The 22,614-nt window shown below is 37.8% G+C and overlaps 1 protein-coding gene across 8 annotated transcripts in view; it reads right to left on the bottom strand.

Moving 5' to 3' along the window:
• cul2 (cullin 2) overlaps positions 1-22,614 on the bottom strand; it is a 78,302-nt gene that overhangs the window by 28,362 nt on the left and 27,326 nt on the right. For all 8 annotated transcript variants that reach the window (XM_022244204.2, XM_022244205.2, XM_022244202.2 and 5 more), the window contains 7 exons: positions 21,645-21,727; positions 19,577-19,673; positions 12,143-12,253; positions 11,509-11,671; positions 2,293-2,382; positions 1,525-1,559; positions 353-460 (listed from right to left, as the gene is read on the bottom strand). In XM_022244204.2, the coding sequence (XP_022099896.1) occupies positions 353-460; positions 1,525-1,559; positions 2,293-2,382; positions 11,509-11,671; positions 12,143-12,253; positions 19,577-19,673; positions 21,645-21,727 (687 nt within the window). The remainder of the gene's footprint in view (positions 1-352; positions 461-1,524; positions 1,560-2,292; positions 2,383-11,508; positions 11,672-12,142; positions 12,254-19,576; positions 19,674-21,644; positions 21,728-22,614) is intronic.

Below are 22,614 nucleotides of genomic sequence, written 5' to 3'. Positions count from 1 at the left end.
CTTTTGTACTTTACATCAATAGACATGGCCCAGCATCCCAAAAAGGAATGTGCCATCACAATGAACATACCACCAGCTGGGCGCACTACTTACAACTGTGTCTTAACCCAGCATAACCCAGACCTTTTTGTTACATTACCCTCCCCAGAGAAGAAGGGGCGTCCTTGTTCCTTCAATGAACATACCTCCAGCTGGGCGCACTACTTACAACTGTGTCTTAACCCAGCATAACCCAGACCTTTTTGTTACATTACCCTCCGCACAGAAGAAGGGGAAATCCTTGTTCCTTCAATGAACATAGTAACAGCTGTTGCTATATTATAATACACGTATGGCAGGAGCTTGACATTACCTTATCCAAGGCCATGGTGAAGACTTTATCCTTTCCAAGTGTCTCACAAATCATCTTAGTGTACTTGCTGTGCAAGGCCAAGATTGCATCCACAAAGAGGGCGTGTATCTATTGCAAACAGGACAAAGGAATGCAATAAAAGTTCATGAAACTTAAGCAACTCATACATGTAATTCAATCAAAATTCCCTTGGAAATTTTGGTGAGCCTTTTTAAGTCTTCAAATATTACCCATGTGCAAGCAACCCTACCATTTTAGTGTATTTCTTTTACTTACTCTCTTAAAAAGGTTGAACCTTTGAAAATATGAATATGCGAATATTCGCATAATATCGCTAATATGCACCAGTCCTGGTACAGAAATAAACACTGACTGAGGTACATCAGGAAAATTCCGAGGACTATCAGGATTTTGCAAGTATGAATAAGCAAGGTCAAAAATTACATGCTGCTACTATAAAACTACACTTAATGTACTATATTTAAACTAATTTGTGACATGTTAAATCTGGTGGCTCACAGTGGCCTAGAACCCTTTATTTCAAGGAGATTTGGCAAACTGGAGGTACAAACCATTTAGCTCTGACACTAACTGTACAATATTATGATTCCTGATGTCACAATTTTAAAGCGGTAACATAATTTCTCTAAAGGAGTGAATGGCAGCAAATTGTCCCCAGTCAATGCCGACTAAATCATAATTTGCATGACCTAAATTATCTGTAATAACAGGTTTTGTTACCAGAGTATTTGATGATTCAAATGAGGAAATAAGGAAACAGGAGTCCAAGGGGGGTCTGTTTTGTAATGGAGTGGAAAAGCACTTTTAAAGTGGCGAGGAAATTCAGCAAAACTTTTAGGGATGAAGCAAGCCTCAATATGATATCCTTTGGTGTCCCTAGAAAATTGTAATTTTCCTTTACAATTATTTTTGGCAGTTTCTTTTCAGGTCTGCTACCAGTACCTTAAAGTGTCCAAATCACTTTAGATTATTTACACTTCTTGTTTTTAAACTAGTTTGTTGAACTGGGAGGCAACATAGTTTTGTGAGATTTCAAGCAACATACATGACATAAGCACTTATCTCAGCAAACCACAACAATACATGCACATCATTAAACTTTGTAATGCACTAAAAAACAAACCAGGAATATGTATGACTTTGTTACTTACATTTTCACCCTGTAGACTTGAAACTGCTTGTAACCCTAAATACAATATTGTCAAGAGTAAAAAAACAAACAAATGCTCAAGTTAGCTATCTTTACATACAAACTCATAAATATCTTTTAAAAATACAGTCCATCATTTGTAGTTCTCCAACAAGCAACAGACATATTTTTAAAAATGACCATTAAAAGTGTGTGCAAGTGTTGACAACACACACACAAGCATGATGCTTCAATTTGTCAGTTCAGTGTGTGACATCAAATATGGTAGCTGTGTTCAACTGAAAAACATGAAAACTTGTCCCTGACATGCTGACTTTCAGCCCAATTCAAAACATGACTCTGCAACTTCACTTCAATTCACTCAGCTGTAACTTCATCAGGTTTGTTTTTTGGGCATCATCTTTTAGATATGAGTAGTTTTGTTGCCTCATAGGAACATTATGCACACATAAACGGTGGACTTACCTGTATTACACAAATACAGCATGGTTTGAGAGTGGGTAGTTGGTATCAGCTTAGCAATAATCTCAGTTTGTTTGCTTACAATATATTGGGAATTAATATTACCATCATACACTTGTTGAGCATTACCTCCTTACATATGGCATCATTGAGCACTGAAATATGCTAACATTGCATCTTATATGTAATTAGGTGATGTTGTATGAACATGCTACCATCATGTAACACCTCCAAGACTGTACTGTAAAATGCATGTAGAGCATGCAGCTAATCACACTGCTGTTTGTTTTGTTGGTGTACAAGGTACCTGTTTGTTTGATGTGTTCTTGGAGATCGTTGACCATGATGTGAAGCCCATTTGCTACTGATTTCAGCAACTTGTACATCCTTGAGAGATCTTGCAATATTAAAAACAAAAGCAAAAAAATTCTCTCAAGAATATCTTTCTGGTTGATGATGTCTATGTTCTGAAATTTCCACCGTTTGTCATTCTCCAATAACTCTATGTGATTCAATGCTATTCAGTGTTGAAAATAAATATAAAATTATACACAATACTGTTTTATGTGCAGCTACACGAAGAAGGTGCTCTTGCATGTAGTGATATTATAATCATTTATTTGTATATAGCACATTACATTAATAAATGCAAATGCACAAAATCTCAATGTGCTTTACAGACTAAAACAGCAGGAAATATAATTCTATAAAATATCATACAATTAACAAATTAAAAGTACAAAATGTATCACAAATTCACAAGGAATAAAAATCACGATAAAAACAAGCGGAAAGTGACAGTGAATTGCAAATATAATATGGCAGTTTCGTCCACAGGCAAGGTGCCGATACAGAAAAGGCATGCCTGCCATGATGATTCAGATTATGTTGAGGTTGGACTAGGCATGTTTAGACTCTGGGACAATAGTATTTTCTGAAACCATTAACAAATTGGTAGGTACTTCATCATTTGAGATTTGTAAACAAAAAGTAAAATCTTAAACTCAATACACTGAGCACCAGGAATCCAATGAAGACGATCTAAAATGGGACTAATTCTTCACGAATACACGAATACTGTTGCAGGTGTGTCTTGGCCAGTGTATACAAATAGTGCGCCCCCCCGGTTAAAAGAAGTTACACGTAGATCTATGTTAATTTTGTCTTTTGCCTGTCAACTGTGGTTACTTGTCGTATGCCTATTGGCAGTAGGTTCCACTCAACCATGCTTCTTGGCAGAAATGAGTATCTGTCACAGTCTGTTTAATGGTGGGAATGAACAAAGGAAGTTGCAGTTGATTTCCGGTTGTGAATTTTATCAGCAGTTTGTGTGATTTGATACTTGTCAGTGTTATCAGTGCTATCATATGATGTATGGACTTAAACAGGAGTGTGAGTCTGGATACGGCCCAGGGGCTTTCTAGTGATCCCCAACCCAGTTCAGTTATCATGGGAGGAGACACTACTGGTCCTTCTTGAGTCTTTACAGACAAATCTAGCTAATCTACATTGTACTGCTTCCAACCTTCTTATGATCTTGCTTGTATGGGTCCCACACTGAAGTGCAATATTCCAATTTGGGTCGCACTAAGGTTTTGTAAGCTGTTTCTTTGACCTTGCGGGAACAACTGTACAAGTAGGCTCTGCAGAAGACAAATAACCTTGTTTGCTTTGGGTACTATGATGTTTACGGCGTCTGTCCAGTTTAATTTGCTGTTAAATTCAACGCCAAGGTACTTGTGATTTGTACCTGAATCTAAGTGTTCCCCATTCATATTGTAACAGGTTTGGAAGGGTTTCCGTATAGGAGTAACATGCATCACATTTATTTATTATATTTCATCTGGCATTTAGATATCCAGTTGCATAGGGTGTCAATATCACATTGAAGAACCATCCAGATTTGATTTCTTGGTAGAGAATGCAGTCATCAGCAAAAAGTCGTACTTGGGATCTTACGCCTTTTGGGAGATCACTTATGTAAAGAGAGTGATGTGTTCATGTTTCCAGTCTCAGTATTAACAAGGCGAGCAACTGAATTATGCAACAACTGTAATCTGTGAATTAAGTTATCAGAAGCACCATGAAGAAGACTACTGCAATAATCTAACCATGATGTACTAAAAGCGTAAAGAAGACTTTCAGTAGTGGTGAGATCAAAAATATTTTGCATTTTGCTAATGCAATATATGGCAAAGTATCCCGATTGACATATCCTTGAAAGATGGGGAGCCATTAAAGAGGCCCATAAACATGATAAACTGTTCAGCTACTTCATTATTGTCAGTATGCTGTGGCAATCAACTTTGCTACAATCGCCTTTTCACCAATCATATCATCTACCAGTGAAAAGAGCTTTCCCTGGTCACAATCCAGTATCCTTGAGTGATAGCAGGACTCCTTCAACTCCCACACCAGGCCACTGTGTGCCAACCGCTTGGACTTAAAAATTTATTGTCTATTGGCTGCTACAATGTATTTCATCACAAAACAAAGGTGCTCTGGGCTTAATCACAATCATCTTGGCAGTTTCTGGAGCAAGATCATTAAAGACTTGCTTCATTCTCGAATTATAATTCTGTAGCCTTACTGACCAACACAATCAAACTCACTGCTCTAAACTGGTTAAGAATTGAGATGCTTGATTAATGACTCACTAGAAATTGACAATTTACAGGTAAATCAATAAGCAACTCATGGTCTGGTCATATTTGACTGATATTAGTCAGATGCTGAAGTACTTTCAAGTTGAAAGTCGAAATGAATTTGTCTGTTGAGTGTGTAATTACCAAATCTAAAGTATGCCCCTTCTCATGCGTGGGGCCTTGAATATGCTGCCCAAGACCAAAACAATCCATGAGTTCACAAAATTGTTTCACATTCTTCCACAATGAATCCTTCATATGAGATTTAAAATCACCTAAAATAATTAGGCACCCTGGCCCAATGATGACTGTTTCCAACAAAGATCCAAACTCCCTCAGAAAGTCATTAGTGACATTCTTTGAAGATTGAGGAGGACGATAAACAGTAATAACATGAATACAGTCTGATAAATTCCTAACAGTGTTGTAGTCGAGTGCTTTTTTCCAAGTACCAAGTACTGCCGAGTACAAAGACAGGTGGGGTACTTTGCCAGCAGAGTACAAGTACTGGTTTCCGAATACAAGTACTTCTAATTCCGAGTACGAGTACAAGTACTTATAATTCAAAAGTAGTTTTATCTTAATTTAGAGACTCTAAGACCTGCCACTGTGTAAAAGAAACACCAAATGCAGATGACAAAGCAAGAAGAACAAGTGATCTGGCTAGCAATGTCACGGTCACTATGCGTTCGTTGCAGCAGTTGACACAATGTGCACGGCATGGCGAAGTCTATTTTCCAGACTCAATTATTCATACGCCTGTGATTTTCTGTATGCTGGGTTCGTCCTTAGAATTTTCGGGTCCAGGAACCAGACTACCCATGCCCAAGTAAATTGCGGGACCATTCTGGAGTACCACAATATAATTTGCGTACGTGATTGGTTAAGTATGCGCACAGACGGTCGTATACGTTAATGGTTCTACGTTCGGCCTTCTTTTTGCCAGAACTGTATCGAATATCGGGTCATTGGGGTCAATAGTTTTGTACCTTATTTTAACGGCCGTGGTAAGTTAACTTAAAGCATTTTTTTATTGAGTACTGTTAATCGAGTACGAGTACTTTGATACTCGAGTACAAGTTTTGGATGTCGAGTTCCGAGTATTTTGTAGCCCGAGTACAAGAACTGTAGTTCAAGTAAGAGTAATTGGATGTCCGAGTACAAGTATGAATACTCTGAAAACAGTACTCGAGTACGAGTACCGAATACGAGTACTACAACACTGATTCCCAACATCAAATCCATCCTCTCAATATATGGGGGTTTTATTTATGCTCACAGTAAGCTCTGAATGCCCAATAGCAGTGACACCACCAATGCTACAGCAACACCAAGGACAATACAAATCATATCTAGTCAAAATAGAATGAAACTGGTTGACAATATAGTGCTCACTTTTAATTTTTTCAGCCAAGTTTTAGTTCGTCCTACAAACATATCTGTGCGATTTTAAAAAATTGATACGTTCACCACTGACGGTTTGTTGCTGACGGATTTGGCATTCCATAGAACCACTAACAGATATTGTTGATAAACGCTCTTGATAACTGTCAGATAATTCTTATTCACACCTAAGCATTGGTGATAACAATATGACATGGGATGCTATTATTGCTATTATCACTGAAGATATACTACGATTCAAACAGATCCAATCCTTTCTGTTCCATGAGTTCAGACCATTGAACTGTTAAATTGTCCAACAGGTGAAGCAGATAGCTCATACACTTTCCTCCTCTGCATCCATGTTTACACCTCAGTAATCCAAATGATTTCAAAAGCTGGTAAGAAGACTTATCTATGGTATACTTTGAGCAGAATGATAGTAACTGATGCATGATAGTAACATAGACCGGTGCATACCATTTCAATTCATTTGGTTGTCCATTACCTCAATTCGAGCCTTTTTATATACATGTGCGAGTAGATACAATGGGCACATCTGGGCCTGGAATCTTTGGTATGTCATTGAAAATTGTAATGTCAAGAAGGGTAGTCTCTCTATCCAGGGTACACAAATACATATGTAGATACAACCATACTTCTTCCATTCTTCTACAGTGGCTCTGCTCAGGCAAATTCTTGGGACATGTTTCTGTGGCACACAAATCCTTGCAGGAAATGTCAGACATAGGGGTCATTCCATGAAGTTTGGGTAGTTTGTTGATGGCATCCCTTGTTACATTGGTAATTTTTATTGCCCTTTATTTTCACATTACAACAGATTAAGTCATATTATTCAGCAAAAATGAAGCACACACTACAAGAACCTTGCAAGCTTTAAAAAAACGTCAGTTTAGAATCCACATGCAGGGAAAAAAGATGTTAATTTTTTCACTGATGTAACAAGGGACACCGTCACAAACTGTGCCCGAACTTCGTGGAATGACCTATATCAAAATCAGGTTTTGGGTAATGAAATATCCCAGAGTCACTGTTAACAGCTTGCTGATCACTGAAGACAATCAATTATTTTGGAGAGTGTGTATATTTCACGCTAAGCAGGATTGGAGTTGTAGTAGAATAATAAACAGCATAAATTTCCAACAACTCATACTAATGTATGCCATGATACAGCCAGGCTGTCGGATCAACATAGAGTTCTTCCATACAGCAATCAATCCAGTGAAACAGTTTCCACAAAAAAAACAGCAGAAATCCAAAACAAATTGCACAACAAACTAGCTTATAATAGTCAACAGGGAAAAATCAATCTGCCAATTCATAGATGAAAACATCTATAGAGATAAATACGGCATTAAGATTTAAAATCGAGAGCATTTCAAGAACTGGGCAGCTAGAAACAGTGCCCCCACAAAGAAGTAAAATGTCCCATGATATTGTGGTGGTTTTTCTCTTCCCATAAAATAAGTTATTAAGTAATAAGGTAGCGAGTGGGAGCGGCTCCGCGCACGGTGGGAATTCCAATGGACGGCGGGTTTTCAACAACCCAGGAAGTAAGTCCATTTGTGGAAAGTATATCCACACTTGCAGGCAACCCTATCGGATAGACAAGTAACTAGCTCGGAAAACATGTCTAGGTGGAAATAACACTAATTCTTACTTACAGTTCGGAAAGCTCTATTGTCTTGTTCGGCGCACTGTAACCCGCATCCAAAATAAATAAAGAGGCAAGTGACCTAGTCTAAAAAATCACCAAGCATCTTTGAATGACGCGCCCTGATTTGGGTGATGAAAATAGCTCCGTTGGGTGCTCAAAATGTCACAGGATTGCTGATATGCCCGACTGGGCTCTGCACATGAAAAAACATAGCCTAACGTGCAAGGGTGCGCGCACTGGTATCCTGCTTGCACCCACCAAATATTAAAGTTAATGCATCATTCAAGGGAGCAGTTAAGGCACACAAAACTAGGATTTCCATGGTGAAAAACAACGACCACTTTATGGAGTGAGGCATGCGTGAACTTTGCCGACAACATATGAAACTGTTTTCATAGGAGAGTCTTTGTGAGTGCGAGACGTGTTGACCAATTTGCGCTACAATATCATTAACCCATATCAATGCAATTCCCAGTACTTTCGATGTGAGGGTCAAGTACTTTTGCATCACAGCATTTTTTTTCTTCAGTTTTTATCTTCCACGAACAATGGAAATATATGTCAGGTGACTTTGTCCCCAACAGATATCCTCCTCCAGAAATGTGGGATCTAAAATACAAATTCATACCTTTGCAGTTCATACAGGTAACGTAAGAGTTCTTTTAACGTTTTGGAACAGAAATAGATACCGAATGATGTCATGATGATGTCACACTTGGGCTAATTTGTTTCTCACTTGGATCTGGATCTTGATCAGTCATCGCGACACTGGCTCACTCCATCCATGAGGCCACTTCCAATGTCAGTGAACTAAAAGAATTACTGATTGAGGTTTGGATCAGTGTGAAACGAACAGCCCTTTAGACACATCTGGTGATCATGTTTGGTGCAAATGCCAAGTTTCAAGTTTTTACAATATCATGGAGAAAAGTCAAGGGAATTATATCTTTCCAGAAAACTCATGTCAGGAGGAAAACAATTAGAAGGGTTCAAACCCATTCAAAACAACCCAAAGATGGCTGGGCTCTGCCCAATCACCTAATATTAAAATAGGAATCCAGCAATTTGGGGTTCAAAAGTGTGACATTTTCATGTCCCTGTTACATCTGACCTTTGTTATTTGATTGGTAAATATCACCGGAATTCATTTCAAACTATTACTGTTTGTTTGTAGGCAATTTGCATTAATTTATAACCCTTGGAAATTAAAAAACATGTAATGAATTTACAAAATCATATGTCATGTATGACAGGGACACACACAAAAATTGACCCTTTTTTCTGGAATTACCCTGTAATAAATTAAGTGAGATCTCTCATGTGTAACAGTGATGCCACCTCAATGCAGAGACCCACTTCTAGCCTCAGCAAGCTTTGAACTGCCACCTATAGCTAAGGACCTCTCTGAAGTCAAATTTATACAAGTTATATGCTTCACGTGAACTCAGTACTAGCTCCGTACTCCGCGGTTACAGATATCATTTCAGTTTCCAGTTGGCTAGCTAATCTGAGGGCTTGTGTGCCTGCTGTCCTCACACTTAAGAGGCATTTTCTTTTGTGAAGATTTTTTGAACTGGGTTATGGGGATAAATCTTGCCCCCATACTGGATTTGGTCCCCACAACATCTATTTTTCAACTAGTGTGTAGTCCCCTTGCCACAACTATGGAGCAATTAAGTGTGTGGTTGTGTGCAACACACATGTGCATGTATAACAATCTTTGTCTTGAGTACTACACATCCCTTGGGTGTTAAAAATATCCCATCCCACATCACAGTGGTTATCAGTTTTATTATATCTCTGTCTTATGTTCTTTCAATAATTTCAGATAAAACCAGAAGTGTCTCAAATTTAATCAAAATGAGTGACTCACTTAAGTACTGCACAAAAAGTTGTATGACACAGACAGACTGCACAGTTTTAGGTTGGTTGCACATGTCTTGCTTGAAAGCAGTCTTTACTGCCATTTTGGGAGAACAATTTTTGTACTGAAGTTCAGAAGACATTATATTTCAGAATGGAAAGGAAAAAAGCCTCTTCATGTAATGTGAGCACCTATTTGACATGGAATCAGTGGCAGTAAAATCAACTGTTGACACAAATAAATTGTGCTAATCAGGGAATCTATCAACCCACACCAGTCTTAGTCAGTCTTAGCCATCCATAACAATCTACAGCAGGCCAATCAGGGCCAGACTTGTGCAAACCTAAGAAATTTGATTACTATAAACCTGCGAACACCCCAAACCTCCACACAGAGAAACTTTATGCTTTGGAATGCTCAATTGCTACGTAAAACAGCTTCGGTCACTGATTTTATTATGTCAGGGGTCTGTTTGGTACCCTTGTGCCAGACATTGAATACAGATCCCTTGGAGGATATCATTGTCTTCGTGGTCTTCGCTGCATAGTGTACGTAGACAGCGTTCAGCCTGCACTCTGGAACTCACTTCCAAAACACATCAGGGATGCAAAAACTTATCCTTGGTTTAAATCATTTCCATTTACTTATATAGTTGCTCTCACCACTAAATTAATGATGTTTATGTATCATTTGGTCAAATTGTGAAGTGCTTTGAGACGTTAGAGTGAATGCACTATATAAAAACTGTATAAATATTATTATTTATCTGCTCCCATGGGAATTTATTATGTACAACACCTGAATAGATTTCTGTTCTGTCATTGATAGACTGGGGATCATGTAACATGATGATTCCTCCCAATACCAAGCAAATGAATAATATCTAATTTTAGGTGAATGGTAGACAGAATGTTTTACCCCTAGGTTGGCAGTCACTGCATTACACAAAATGGTACATGATAGTAAGTTGAAAATAATAAGTATATGTGTTATTTCTAATAGAGGAAGATATATCTGAAGTCATGTGTGATGCTAATACTGCTAACACCATAGATGTAGGCATGCTAATACAAAGAAATCAGTCAAATGTGCTGTCAAAGGATTTGGGGAATTTGCAAGAGAAACGGGTAGAGAAACACAGATTTGAAACTAAACAACTTCTTGAAGCAATTTTACGCTGTTAAAAATTCAGGCATTTTATAATTGTAATTTTGTCAATGGCATATGCAAAAAGAGCATAAGAACCAATGATCTGAGAGTTTACACAGCTCACAGCTATGACACGCAAGAAATGAGGGTAGTACATATTTTTACAGACAAGTCATGGAATCATTCTGGGCCAATGAAAATCCAGCGGTAATACAGAGGTATTTTCAAGATGTATTTTTTGCGTTGGGGAGATGTTAATTTTATATAACAGGTTTTTGCCCTTACCCAACGTATATTAATAAGCACTGTATGCTCAGTGCTTGTCCGAGAGCTTGCGAAAAAAACCTCTCAAGCTTACTCGGGTGGGACTCGAACCCACGACCTCCTGCTTACTGGTGCAGATGTCTTAACCACTCGACCACCGAGCTTGCCGGGGTCGGCTGGCCGGTCCGAGTCAAATGAAGCAGCGGGTACCGCGAACTATTTTCAAGATGTATACAGAATACAGAGGTACATGTATAAAAAGAACTGTTGATACTCAAACAGAAATTGACAAGTTTTGTTCTGATTGATGTTTTTACAGAAAGCACAGTGTACTGTCAACATCTTCAAATTGTTTTCAGCATCCTCAGTATTAATTCATAAAACTGCCTTGTTTGGGTTAACTTTGAGAACTGGAATCTAAAATTAGGAATCTGAATCTGCAATTACATCACATTGTTTCCGATAAATGATTAAAACAAAGCAAAATGTCCCCATCATCAGCGATATGTGTAGATTTAACAAAAATGAATAACAGTATACCTGCCAGTAGTTCATTGCGAACCATATTCCTGCATTCTCCATGAAGGAAGACCATATGATCAGCAACCATCCTTGACTGACATTCATGCATTATCTTGTTGTACGAACTGGGATGTAAAAACTTCCGACTTCTGAGGTCTTCTTCTTGTAGTCTTTGTAGCACCTTGTGAAAAAAATTTTTTTTTATTCCCACAGTCTAATGAATATCTTGAATACAGAATATAAAACAAAACATCCCCCCCACCAAAGAAATAAATAAACCACATGTAGAAGCATCAACTAGCACGTCAATCTTCACTTTCAAGGCACAGTAATGCACAATACAGCTTTCAAAACTCTGGAAAACTGCTGCCCTATAACTTTAACCATTTACTAAATAGTTATTGTCCAGCAAATCTATATGTGTTATCATAAACTATGTGATAATACATTACTCAAAAGAATTAAAGGAACTTTAATGCCTCTTGTTCTAAAGGTACGGTAGCCCATATAGACCATGACAAAACATTCTGTTCTCTTGTTCCTTTAATTCTTTTGAGTAGTGTATGATGCTTACAGCATGAAAGTGTCATGTAAAGGCAACACCACCATTAAATTGCACATGTACATTACCAACAGTTCAATTCTTGCTGACCTTTTCCATGTATTGTGAACAGTTGTGCTTTTGTAGTAGATTGGCTGATTCTTTTCGGTAGTATTCCCCAGTCTCACTAATGAGCTTGCTCTCAAACAATTCTTGGTACAACTGCATAAAATTATTCAGAATAAAACACAAGTGATCATTCCTAGTTCGTCAGCATTTTGCTAACAACTGTCCCAAATCTTCCACATTTCTTCAATCTGTAGGAAACCAACAGCACTGCTCTCAAAAGTTAATGAGGAACTCAACAGGGTTTTATTATGTGTATTCATTTATTTGCAGAATGTCAAGTGAAAAATGTATGATTACATGTGTGTGCAAGTACATGTACAAACTGAGACTTATAAAGGCATTTCTCTCTCCTTTTGTGACATCTACCTGATATTTAAAAGCATGAGGCCAAATCTTTTTATATTGTCATGACAACATTCTGACAGGTGTATTCAATGACTTTCTGAGTACTGTTTTTACGAGCAAATATTGAGCTTTTTGTTGCAGTCACTATTCACAGAAAACCACAGATAGTAAACAGCAATGAAGTCAGTGCTAGGTGAAAAAATATAGTAAACCTAGTGTCTTCAAGTGATCCATGGGTTTTCTGATGTTTTTCCTTTTGCTACTGTACAGTTTTTTGGGAAGACGATGAAATGGTGGAAAAAGGAAAACCATGTTACATACATGTACATGTACTCCTAGTTGATCAGAAGACAGAATCTGGGAATCAGCATCAATGCTCATACCAATACACCAGAGATGGAATGAGGTCACAATGTATATTGTTTGCTTACATACGGAAGCTTCAAAAGTGGTAAGTAATGGTATGCAAGCAAGTTTACTCTTGATCTTGAAATGCACCTACTAAGTATATGCCATACAAGGAAATCCTTGACTAATTGTGCAATAAAAATCATCATGTTTGATGACACCATCACAACGTCCCAAAAACAAGTTTTTATTTGGTTTGACGTGTTTTGTGCAAATTAGTTTAATGTGCTTAATTAAATTCTGGATTCAAAAATCCACTAAAGTGTTGACTTCAATATGACATTTGAATTATTTCCCTGATTTAGAACAAAAGTTTAATACACACACATTTAAATCAGTTTATATGTTTATTCTCAGATGTATTTTAATCCCCAAAGGGGTAGATTTAACATGATTTCTGTTTGATTCTCCCTGCTTTGAATCAACCTCCTACTTGAAAAGAAAATTTCAAAGAAAATATTGAATTACATTTGGATTCTCAAACGTACTGCAGATCCAACGAAAGGGTAAATATGTGATTTCTATATAATTCTGCTGCTTTCAACCCCCTCCCACCTTGATAAGGCTAGTCTTCCATTTGTGAGGCCGCTTGCTGGGAAAAATATACTCCACTGTGCATATTTAAACAGTCAGCCAGCCAGAAACTAACAAAAAGGGGAATGAATCACTTTCATTGTGCTTATAAAAACTGGGAAAAAGGAGAAGACAGGGGAGAATAGAATTCCTCTTAGTTATTGCACTGGAGAAAATGTGGGGGGGGGGCATATGGCAAGTCCCTCATTTGGCACTTGTTTGGCACAAATAGGGAGTTGGATTATGCTCTTGGGGGGTAATTGCAAGGGTTCACCATGTCACACTGATGAATTCGTTCGAATCCTAATCACCTGAGTTCACGATTGCTTTTTGTCTTGTCGAGACCTTTGATCCTCATGCACTTACTAGAAAGGGCAATAAACGCTCCATGAAGTTTGGTTGGAGCAGACCACATACCACAATTACATGTGCATGCATTTTCTTTCATTCTCTCAAGTACTGGTGGCAGTGTAGGAAGACTAAACCCTGCAAATTACCAACTTGATTTAAGTCTAGTCACTGGCCTGATACAAGACTACATACATTGTAAATTCTGGCAGAGATGCAAAATTTGTGTCTTAAGTTCACACATAAATGCAGTACCATGGAATAAGTATAACAGGCACACAATGCACAGTGTCAATCTACAGATTACAGCAAGCCTCTGTTAGTGATTGTTTCTTTCATTATTACTGGATTGAATGAATTAAAGGTAGGTTACACCATTGGTAAAATCACAAATGTTTGTAAATAACAGCCTTGATCAATCTGTACAATATTTCCACCCAGAATGCTGTCACTTTCGAGAACACAGAAATTTTGTTCTCTATTTTAATGATGGTTGGCCGATAATTGTTTAAACATTTCTTTCATTTTAAATACAAAATTCGTTAACTTGTGCCACTTTTTGTGTTTGGTGTGTACAGATGTTGTAGGAGTCGTTCTGAGTAACATAAAAGCATCAAAACAAACCAGAAATTCTCAAAAAGCATTGAAAACTTGAAACAAGAGGAAAACAAATGTAAGGTACAAGTAAAAGAGAAACTGTATCAGTTCAGAGTTAAGTGATATCTTTGAAAAGGGCCTTTCTCATTGCACAAAAATGCTGCGGTCTCACTATCACCCAGAGGTGGTAACAAGTCAACTTTTATAAGTCCAAGTCACTTGTCAATTTTTGCAAGTCTATGTCAAGTCACAAGTCATTTGGTCCAATCACAAGTCAAGTCACAAGTCATTTGATCACAGGTCAAGTCAAGTCAAGTCAAGTCAATTAATCCAAGCACAAGCAAGCCACAGGTCTTTTTGTCTGAGTACAAGTCAAGTTGCGCTATATGTGTGATTGCAAGTCAAAGCCTTGTCTTGGTTCAAAGACCTTCCATATTTATTCCACGACACAAACCACATAGGAAGGTTCATAAATGACGTTTTCGAACTGAAATATCAAGCAACATCATGCTCAATTTCTTTTAATTAAAGATGCTTTGAGTTAAGCACACACAAATATCCTTCTATAGTCTGAGGCAGTACCTTTGAACTTGTGATGAGCACAGATAAGTTAGTAACCAAAAAATTTGAGCCATTTTCAAGTTTTGCCATGTTGCACATTGTCACACACAGTACAGTCATGATGAATGATGTTTCCACTTGCTTTAGTACTGCAAATCTCACCCATTTCTCCCTCAAACGGGAAATTTAGAAGATGAATGCTCAACAAAGATCTGATTACGGGTATTTGTTACAGAAGACCTATAAGCGTGTCTTGAAGGCGTTTTACAACCACCTCAACGCAGTATTTGACGCGGAAATTTCTGCCTTCACGATTGGGACACTATTTTTGTTTTCAATTCTAAGCTGAGAGGCATCATAAACTGATACATGAATAATTCAATATGAGGCTCAAATGAAGCTTGAAGTTGGGGGTTAAACAATGAAAAAACATAAGCACTCCCGAACAAATGTGCAAGACTACAACAGAACAGCTACATTGTAAGTGATTCAGACATGGCACTGGGCAGACAAGACGGAAGTAAAAGTCGCAAACCGAACAAAGTCTTAAAATGATTATTTTAAGAACCTAAGGCGTAAGTTTAGAACTTGTTTGCTCAAACAGTTTTCTAACTTGCGTTGGTAACAAGTCATAATGTGCAAGTCCAAGTCAAGTCACAAGTCACATTTTGCAAGTCCAAGTCACAGTCACAAGTCACATTTTGCAAGTCCAAGTCACAGTCACAAGTCAGTAACTGATTGTTACAAGCAACTAACGAGTCACAAAAATAGCAACTGAAGTCTGACTCAAGTCCAAGTCAAGTGACTTGTGTCCAGTGTTGTAGTCGAGTACTTTCCGAGTACCAACGTTCTCCGCAAAATACTGAACCGGGTAAGAGGGAATAAAGCCAGAGTGCACAGGCATTTGATGGTAAATGTGCAAAGGTAAGATTACAAAATAAATGTAGACTTCAGACACTCCCAGTTGTGTAAAATTTAAGTTTCAAGGAGAAAAGTACTCAGAAAGTACTCGGCCGAGTACTTTCTGAGTACTTTTGTCCTAAAAAGTTAATTTTAACAGTGATGGTCTGAAGTCATTATGTTGCTTTGTAATCTTACCTTTATGCATGTATCATCAAATGCCGATGTACTTAAGCTTTGTTCCCTCCTAACTAGTTAAATATTTGGTAGAGAACTTGGTTCTCAAAAAGTACTCGACTACATCACTGCTTGCATCTACAACTCAGCAAAGCCCCTCGAAGCACAGTCCAAACTATAACATGGCTGAAATTTCCAAGCCCAATGCACTGAAAGAGAGGTTTTGTAAAAAAAAGTACATACGATTTCAAAACGTATAATCTCTTATGTTTCCAGATTTAATTCCCTCTGTGCCCATATTATTAGTTAGTGAACTTCAAATGGATTTCAGACTTCCATTGACATATAAACTCACTCAAAAGAGCAGCTATGAAGCATAATCCATATGAACATGCATATGACAGGAGTTGACTGCAGTAACTTCACTACTTGATAAAGTTTCTTCCATGAATCCACAGTGCTACATTGTTGAAGTGGCATATTGCTAAGCCTTGAGGGTAAATTTACTGATTACTCTTACAGCGCCAATGATTTTCCATTTCTAAAACAGGAATGTTCCGTTTTGCAAATTCCATGAATTCTGTTTCAAAAATAAAAATTCCATTTCATACAGTTAGAAAATTGGGGGGCAAGTTTACTGTGCATGCAAACATACATTAACACCGTTATAAAGTTGTAAATTCATTTTCCCTAAATGTGAAGGGTTTTGGACAAGAATGGACAAGTATGTACATGTACTTTTAACATCTTGTCAGAGCTACATGTGCATGTACATGTTTGATGTGTATGTGACCCTTACAGTTGCGAGGTTTCCAGTTAAGAGTTACACTGTATGACCTCAATTGTTCCTAAATATCACTACTGAAGTGCATCATGGCCATGATTTTGGTGTTGCTCAGCTCTGGGCGAGGCTTTCTCTTCTGTCATTCAGCAAGTGCCTGTACTGTGAGAAGCTGCACTCTTTGTATACACCAACACTTGACACTGGAAAACCTTCCTACCATAGACTTCCAGAAGTTGTGTATGTCCAGTGGTTAGGGTACATGCATGTCATCAGGACTGAAATACTTGTACATGTATATCAGCACTCCTCCACGATCTCAGGGGAGGGGTCAGCTACATGTAAGCCTGGAATACTACGGTCGTCCAATATGTCATGTGGCATGGATCCAAGCTGTTGGGATCAACGACTCTTGCAGCCTTGTAGTATGGGATTGCTCCATCAAGTGCCCCTCTAGCTTGTCACATACTACCTGGAAAACCTACTGAAAGGACTTAGTGATTACTTTCTGCTCTTTTGATGGCTTTTCTTTAAGGAGAGCATCTGTTTGAGTGCAACATGATGTCTTGGAGGTACCAGCATGGAGAAAGAACTCATATCTTGCATAGAGTTACAAATAGTGCAAGCCAGGTGATCACGGGTCGCCTCTAGACTGGTCAATGCTGATATCAGACGTTAAGAGTTTTCTCTTACGAAGCTTAAGCACCATCACAGCTCTTTATAGATCTTCTTTTTGGAAGGAAGCCTGAGAATCTGCTCAACAGCCATTCCCTTACTGTCTTCCTTCATGAAGAAATCCTTACAGACATGCAGATGGGTGGCATGCTAATTCACAGCACAGAACCATGAATTCCAGCAAGTTGAAGCAGGCACTGGGGACAGCTTCACCACCTGATCTTTAGGCAGGTAATCTTTCAAGAATGTCAGGTAGTGGGCCTTGCATGCAGGTTTCTTGAGGAAGGCAGATATCATTATTTTGGCATGAGGGGCCACTCTGTCAAAGTCTGGCCAAACTGAAACACTTCAGTACTCAAGCTGATGATGTGAGCAAGGTAGCAAACACAGAGACGGTTGGGGAAAATTGGCTGGAGTACTTGTCAGACAGGTTTCTTGAAGTATGCTACAGAATCTGTGATGACTGCTATGATGTCCTGGAACTTGATGCCCACATTGGTGATAGCTTGAATGGGTGCTAGGCTAAGTGTAGAATGATTGCAAGCTTCCAAGGTGCATACATCAATAAGGTACATGTAGTAACTGCCTCTTCCCCTACAACTACACTCAGGATACAGGTGTGATTGGCCACTTAAAATTAAAGCTGAAAACAGCAAGCAAAAAAGTAGGATTGTAAAAGTTCCAATACTTTTGTACAGACCAGTTGTACAAAAAAGCCGACATTCAGGGTCACCATCTACACAGAAAAAGCTGAATTCTCGCACCCGTGAGGACACTACGATCGAAGATGTCTGTTGTCTCCTTGGTGACGATGGACAACTTGAAACCTTGCACAAGATTCTGCGGAGCTTCAAAATACACCTTAAATTGTCTCGGCACATAAATGTTGTGAAGTGTTTGTGCCCATGGAAATTCTCCTCCCTGTTTTCAATGCTTTCCTCATAAATGGCCGCATCTTTTTAGCCTTTTCCAGGGCAATGTCTGTCATAGTACACAGTCTGACACAGTCAATGATGAATTCCTCTCGATGATGCATAGATTGTAAGGCTGAGGTCAAGGCGACCTGTCACTTAACTGGAGGCTCCAAATAAGCTGTGGCACTTAATTTTGATTCTCTAGCAGCTTGCTTTGAAGCTTTGTTCTTGACGTGTTTCTTACTCTGCAAGTGATCTTTCAGTGTCAACACTTTTAAAATCGTGTTTCTTACTCTGCAAGTGATCTTTCAGTGTCAACCCTTTTAAAATCCACACTGTACCCACAGTATTAACAGAAGAAGAATTCCAAGTCTGCATAGAAATCTTAACTGAACTAATTTGCACATACAGATGCATTTACATGCACCACTGGGGACTGTCACCTGGGTTTAATTCTATGAACTAATGCCAGTTTGTCCACAGATTATGTAACCAGTTTTGGGTTTACTTCTATGAACTAATGCCAGTTTGTCCACAGATTATGTAACCAGTTTTGGGTTTACTTCTATGAACTAATGCCAGTTTGTCCACAGATTAGGTAGCCAGCTTTGGGTTTACTTCTATGAAATAATGCCAGTTTGTCCACAGATTATGTAGAGAGTTTGGGGTTTACTTCCATGAACTAATGCCAGTTTGTCCACAGATTATGTAGCCAGTTTTGGGTTTACTTCTTTGAACTAATGCCAGTTTGTCCACAGATTATGTAGCCAGCTTTGTTAAAACAAATGAACGGCCCCTGAAAAAAACTTGGCAACGTTTTCTAAGCCACAGAGGAAAGTTTAAAACAAGTAGCTGATACAAGTGCCAAATCATGTCATTTAAAAACCAAAACAAAAGTAAACAGGAAAAGGCACAAAACCGTGTGTCCAACCTAACTCCAAGACCAAGAAAACTCCCCACCAAGAAAAGAATGATAAGTAAACGATGAACGAAAGAAACAACTTTTAACTCAAACAAATTTGGAAGAGAGACCTGGTTGTGCGCAATCCCTCACTGAAAAGCTGTTCACAAGCAAACATTGAAATGGGTTCTTTTTTGGCACAGTACTAGGTCATTCAAAATTCTGAATGGGTTTACCTGCACTTGATCTTTTTGTCTGTAGCGCTCCACGTCAACAAGAGAGTTAATGACACTATGAAGTACAGCCTGATTGGTGTCTTCTCCACACCGATCTCTGTAAGGAACAGATCAAGATCAAATTAAAATGGCACAAATAACTTAACTTAGATGAAATTGCTCAAAACATACATCACTCCAATAGTCAAGGGTGTGCAGAGCCTTGTCGTTGCATGACAGTATGTGAAAGAAATTTGACTTTTATTCAACAAACCAAAATAGTATGCACATCTTTGATGGAGACTGAGAAATTGACTGATCACTTTTACATTGACTGATCACTTTTACATTGACTGATCACTTTTACATTCCACTTCACATATTTCACATTTCTTTGTGAAAATTCTAAGAAATCTGTTAATCGAACCTGATGGTACACTCTTTAAAATCTAGTGTCTAATTAGTTTCCTGGGATAGCCTCGAGAATTTTCATTAAAATGAAAGCCAAATGTTCAGAATGGTAGATTATTATCTTGCTATATTGAGGGGGGTAACTGTCACCAAAAATCTAACTTTATCATTGACATTGCTGGAAATTGTTTTGTGTGCATGTTAACATGTAAAAACATTTATTTAGGACATGAGAACTTAAGAATGCTATGAAACATTCAAGAACAGATGGGAAGCATTTCATATCATTACAGGATATAACAGTTAAGTTACTAAGAGAGACCCTTCAGATCACATCTATAAATGTTCAATTATCACAACGTGTGCCCCGAGTTCATGGAAAGACAACAAAAATGACAACTGGTATATTTAAGTGCATAATATGCATTATGTAAATACCATTGTAGTTAGTGGTACTTTACATAGTGCACATGGAACTATTCACACTGGAATGTCCTAGAGAGCATCAATGTTACATTGCCGTGTACACAAAAACCCTGCTCTGTTATTCATGTACATGGCAATAAGCAAAAAAATCAAACCTTTCACAAACACATTTTCAGTGAGTGAATTCTGGGATGGCCATTTGAAAAGAAAAACGTAAGCACTAAACTGTACATTTCTCTTCTGGATGACATCACAGGCAAGTGTCCTCAGTTGTCCAAGAAAGCATAGATAATTTTAAATGATTAAAAAAGTGCAATTTTCATCACATTTCACCAAATAATGACGTAGAATAGTTTTTGTACATTGAAAACAAGTAAAAGTTGCAAAGAAAATTGTGTTAAAAAATTCATTGCTGTTACACTTCATCATGTCAGGGCTAAAAGGTACCTAAAATATAGCTTTAGACATGTTTTAGACATGAAAGTTGGGCTAGAAGTTTCATTGAAATTTAAATATACAGCTCCCAAAACTAGTTTTATAACCCAAATAGTCTGGATCATAGTCTATTTCAATAAAACATTTCTTTCATGCCCAGAGTATGGCCCTATGAGTATTTGTAAACATTAAATTTGTGGCATGAGGACCTTTTAACACTTACATGTAACTGACAACTTGAAAGTGACCATGTAATGTCATTACTTGCTGCAATCTTTGAAACTGCACCTCTGTGTTTCAATTAACCTTACTTTCAATTTGTTTTGCTGTTTGTTTCTGTACTTTTATGCTAATACAAATGTGCATATTCTGCAAAACTGTTTTTGTGAAATGATAATATCATCCAAAGCACTGAACCTCAATGTTGCATTGATTTGTGCACATAAAGCTGCAAACTTTTTAAATATTTTGCTCCACATGGTAAATTTCCATATTGGGGGCAGTTTATTGATGTGTGAGTATTTGACAATAAGCCAGCAAGCAACCTTTTCTTGGAAATATTTTCAAAGAGCAAACTGGAGTTCAAAGTTTGAACACAAAGACATGCAAACTGAACAGTGTCTTCCCTGATTTGAATGGCAACAACAGTACCAACACTGACCGGACAAGCTTGGACAACTTTTAAAATTTACTTTTAAAAGGATTTCAAACAATTTTTTAAACATTGAAGGAATCTAAAGATGCACAAAAAGTGAGTTTAAGAAAAACTGCTCAAAACTTATTTCACAAGTCACTGTTTGGTAACTAATTAGCTTACCTGTGTATTTCTCTAAGCAACAACTCATGAAGATTTTTCTTCAGTGGTCTTATCATTAACCTCTTCCATGTATCAAGTGCTAACTGTTAAATAGAAAAAGTAACAAAGAGATTTGTTTGATAAAGGTCTGTAACTGTACATTTACTTGTATACTATCACAAATTGAACGTCATCAAAAGTTAAGCAGCCTCTGGAGATACCACATGTAATCACATGTACAAGGTTGTATGCTAAGTTGTAAGATGAGATCAAACAGAGTGTAAATTCCTCTGTTGTGGTAGCACTAATAACCATGTCATTTGAAACAATTTGAAACACTTTTGCTGTAATATGAAGACAGAAAATGCACATTCTTTGGTAACACATGCATCTTCAGTTTTCACGAGGAAATAAAAGTGTGCAATGGGACAGACTCTTTACTTAAATTGTACATGTCTGTATTGAGACAGGTCACAAGGCCAATTTGCCTGTTTCAAGGTCTTCAATTTTACAACTTGATGTCGTGAAAGTCTTAAGAACTTTAAGAATCTTGGTCACTGAGACCTTGCTATTCAATAAACAAACAACCAAACTTACTGCTTGTAATACCAGTTTAAGCATTAAGAATTCAGAAATCCAAACACTTTTCATTTGTATGTAAAAAGCACTTAGTCTTGTATGCCTGCAGCACCATTTTGAGGAATGAAACATATATCACAATTCTGCAGGAGTAGTCTGGTGCCAATATATCAATATTGACCAGTGATGTACATGTACATATACTCTACCGTGCAGTACACACATACTGATCAGATGATATTAAAGTCTATCACATCTGAGCTGACTGAGTGATACAGTACACTCATTCATATTAATGGAATGGGCCAATATAAAGCTTCCATCCAAGACCATACGGAATTTAGCAAGATCAAGCATTCATTGATTTGGAAATTTTAACAGTAAGTGAACTTTATTTCACTTTTCGAGTGAT

This window comes from Acanthaster planci, linkage group LG17, assembly GCF_054643075.1.
Source record: "Acanthaster planci isolate LZ-2023a linkage group LG17, COTS_SCS, whole genome shotgun sequence".
Classification (NCBI taxonomy): domain Eukaryota; kingdom Metazoa; phylum Echinodermata; class Asteroidea; order Valvatida; family Acanthasteridae; genus Acanthaster; species Acanthaster planci.
Note: the sequence above shows the minus strand (reverse complement) of the source record. Positions and strands in the feature narration are given on the sequence as shown.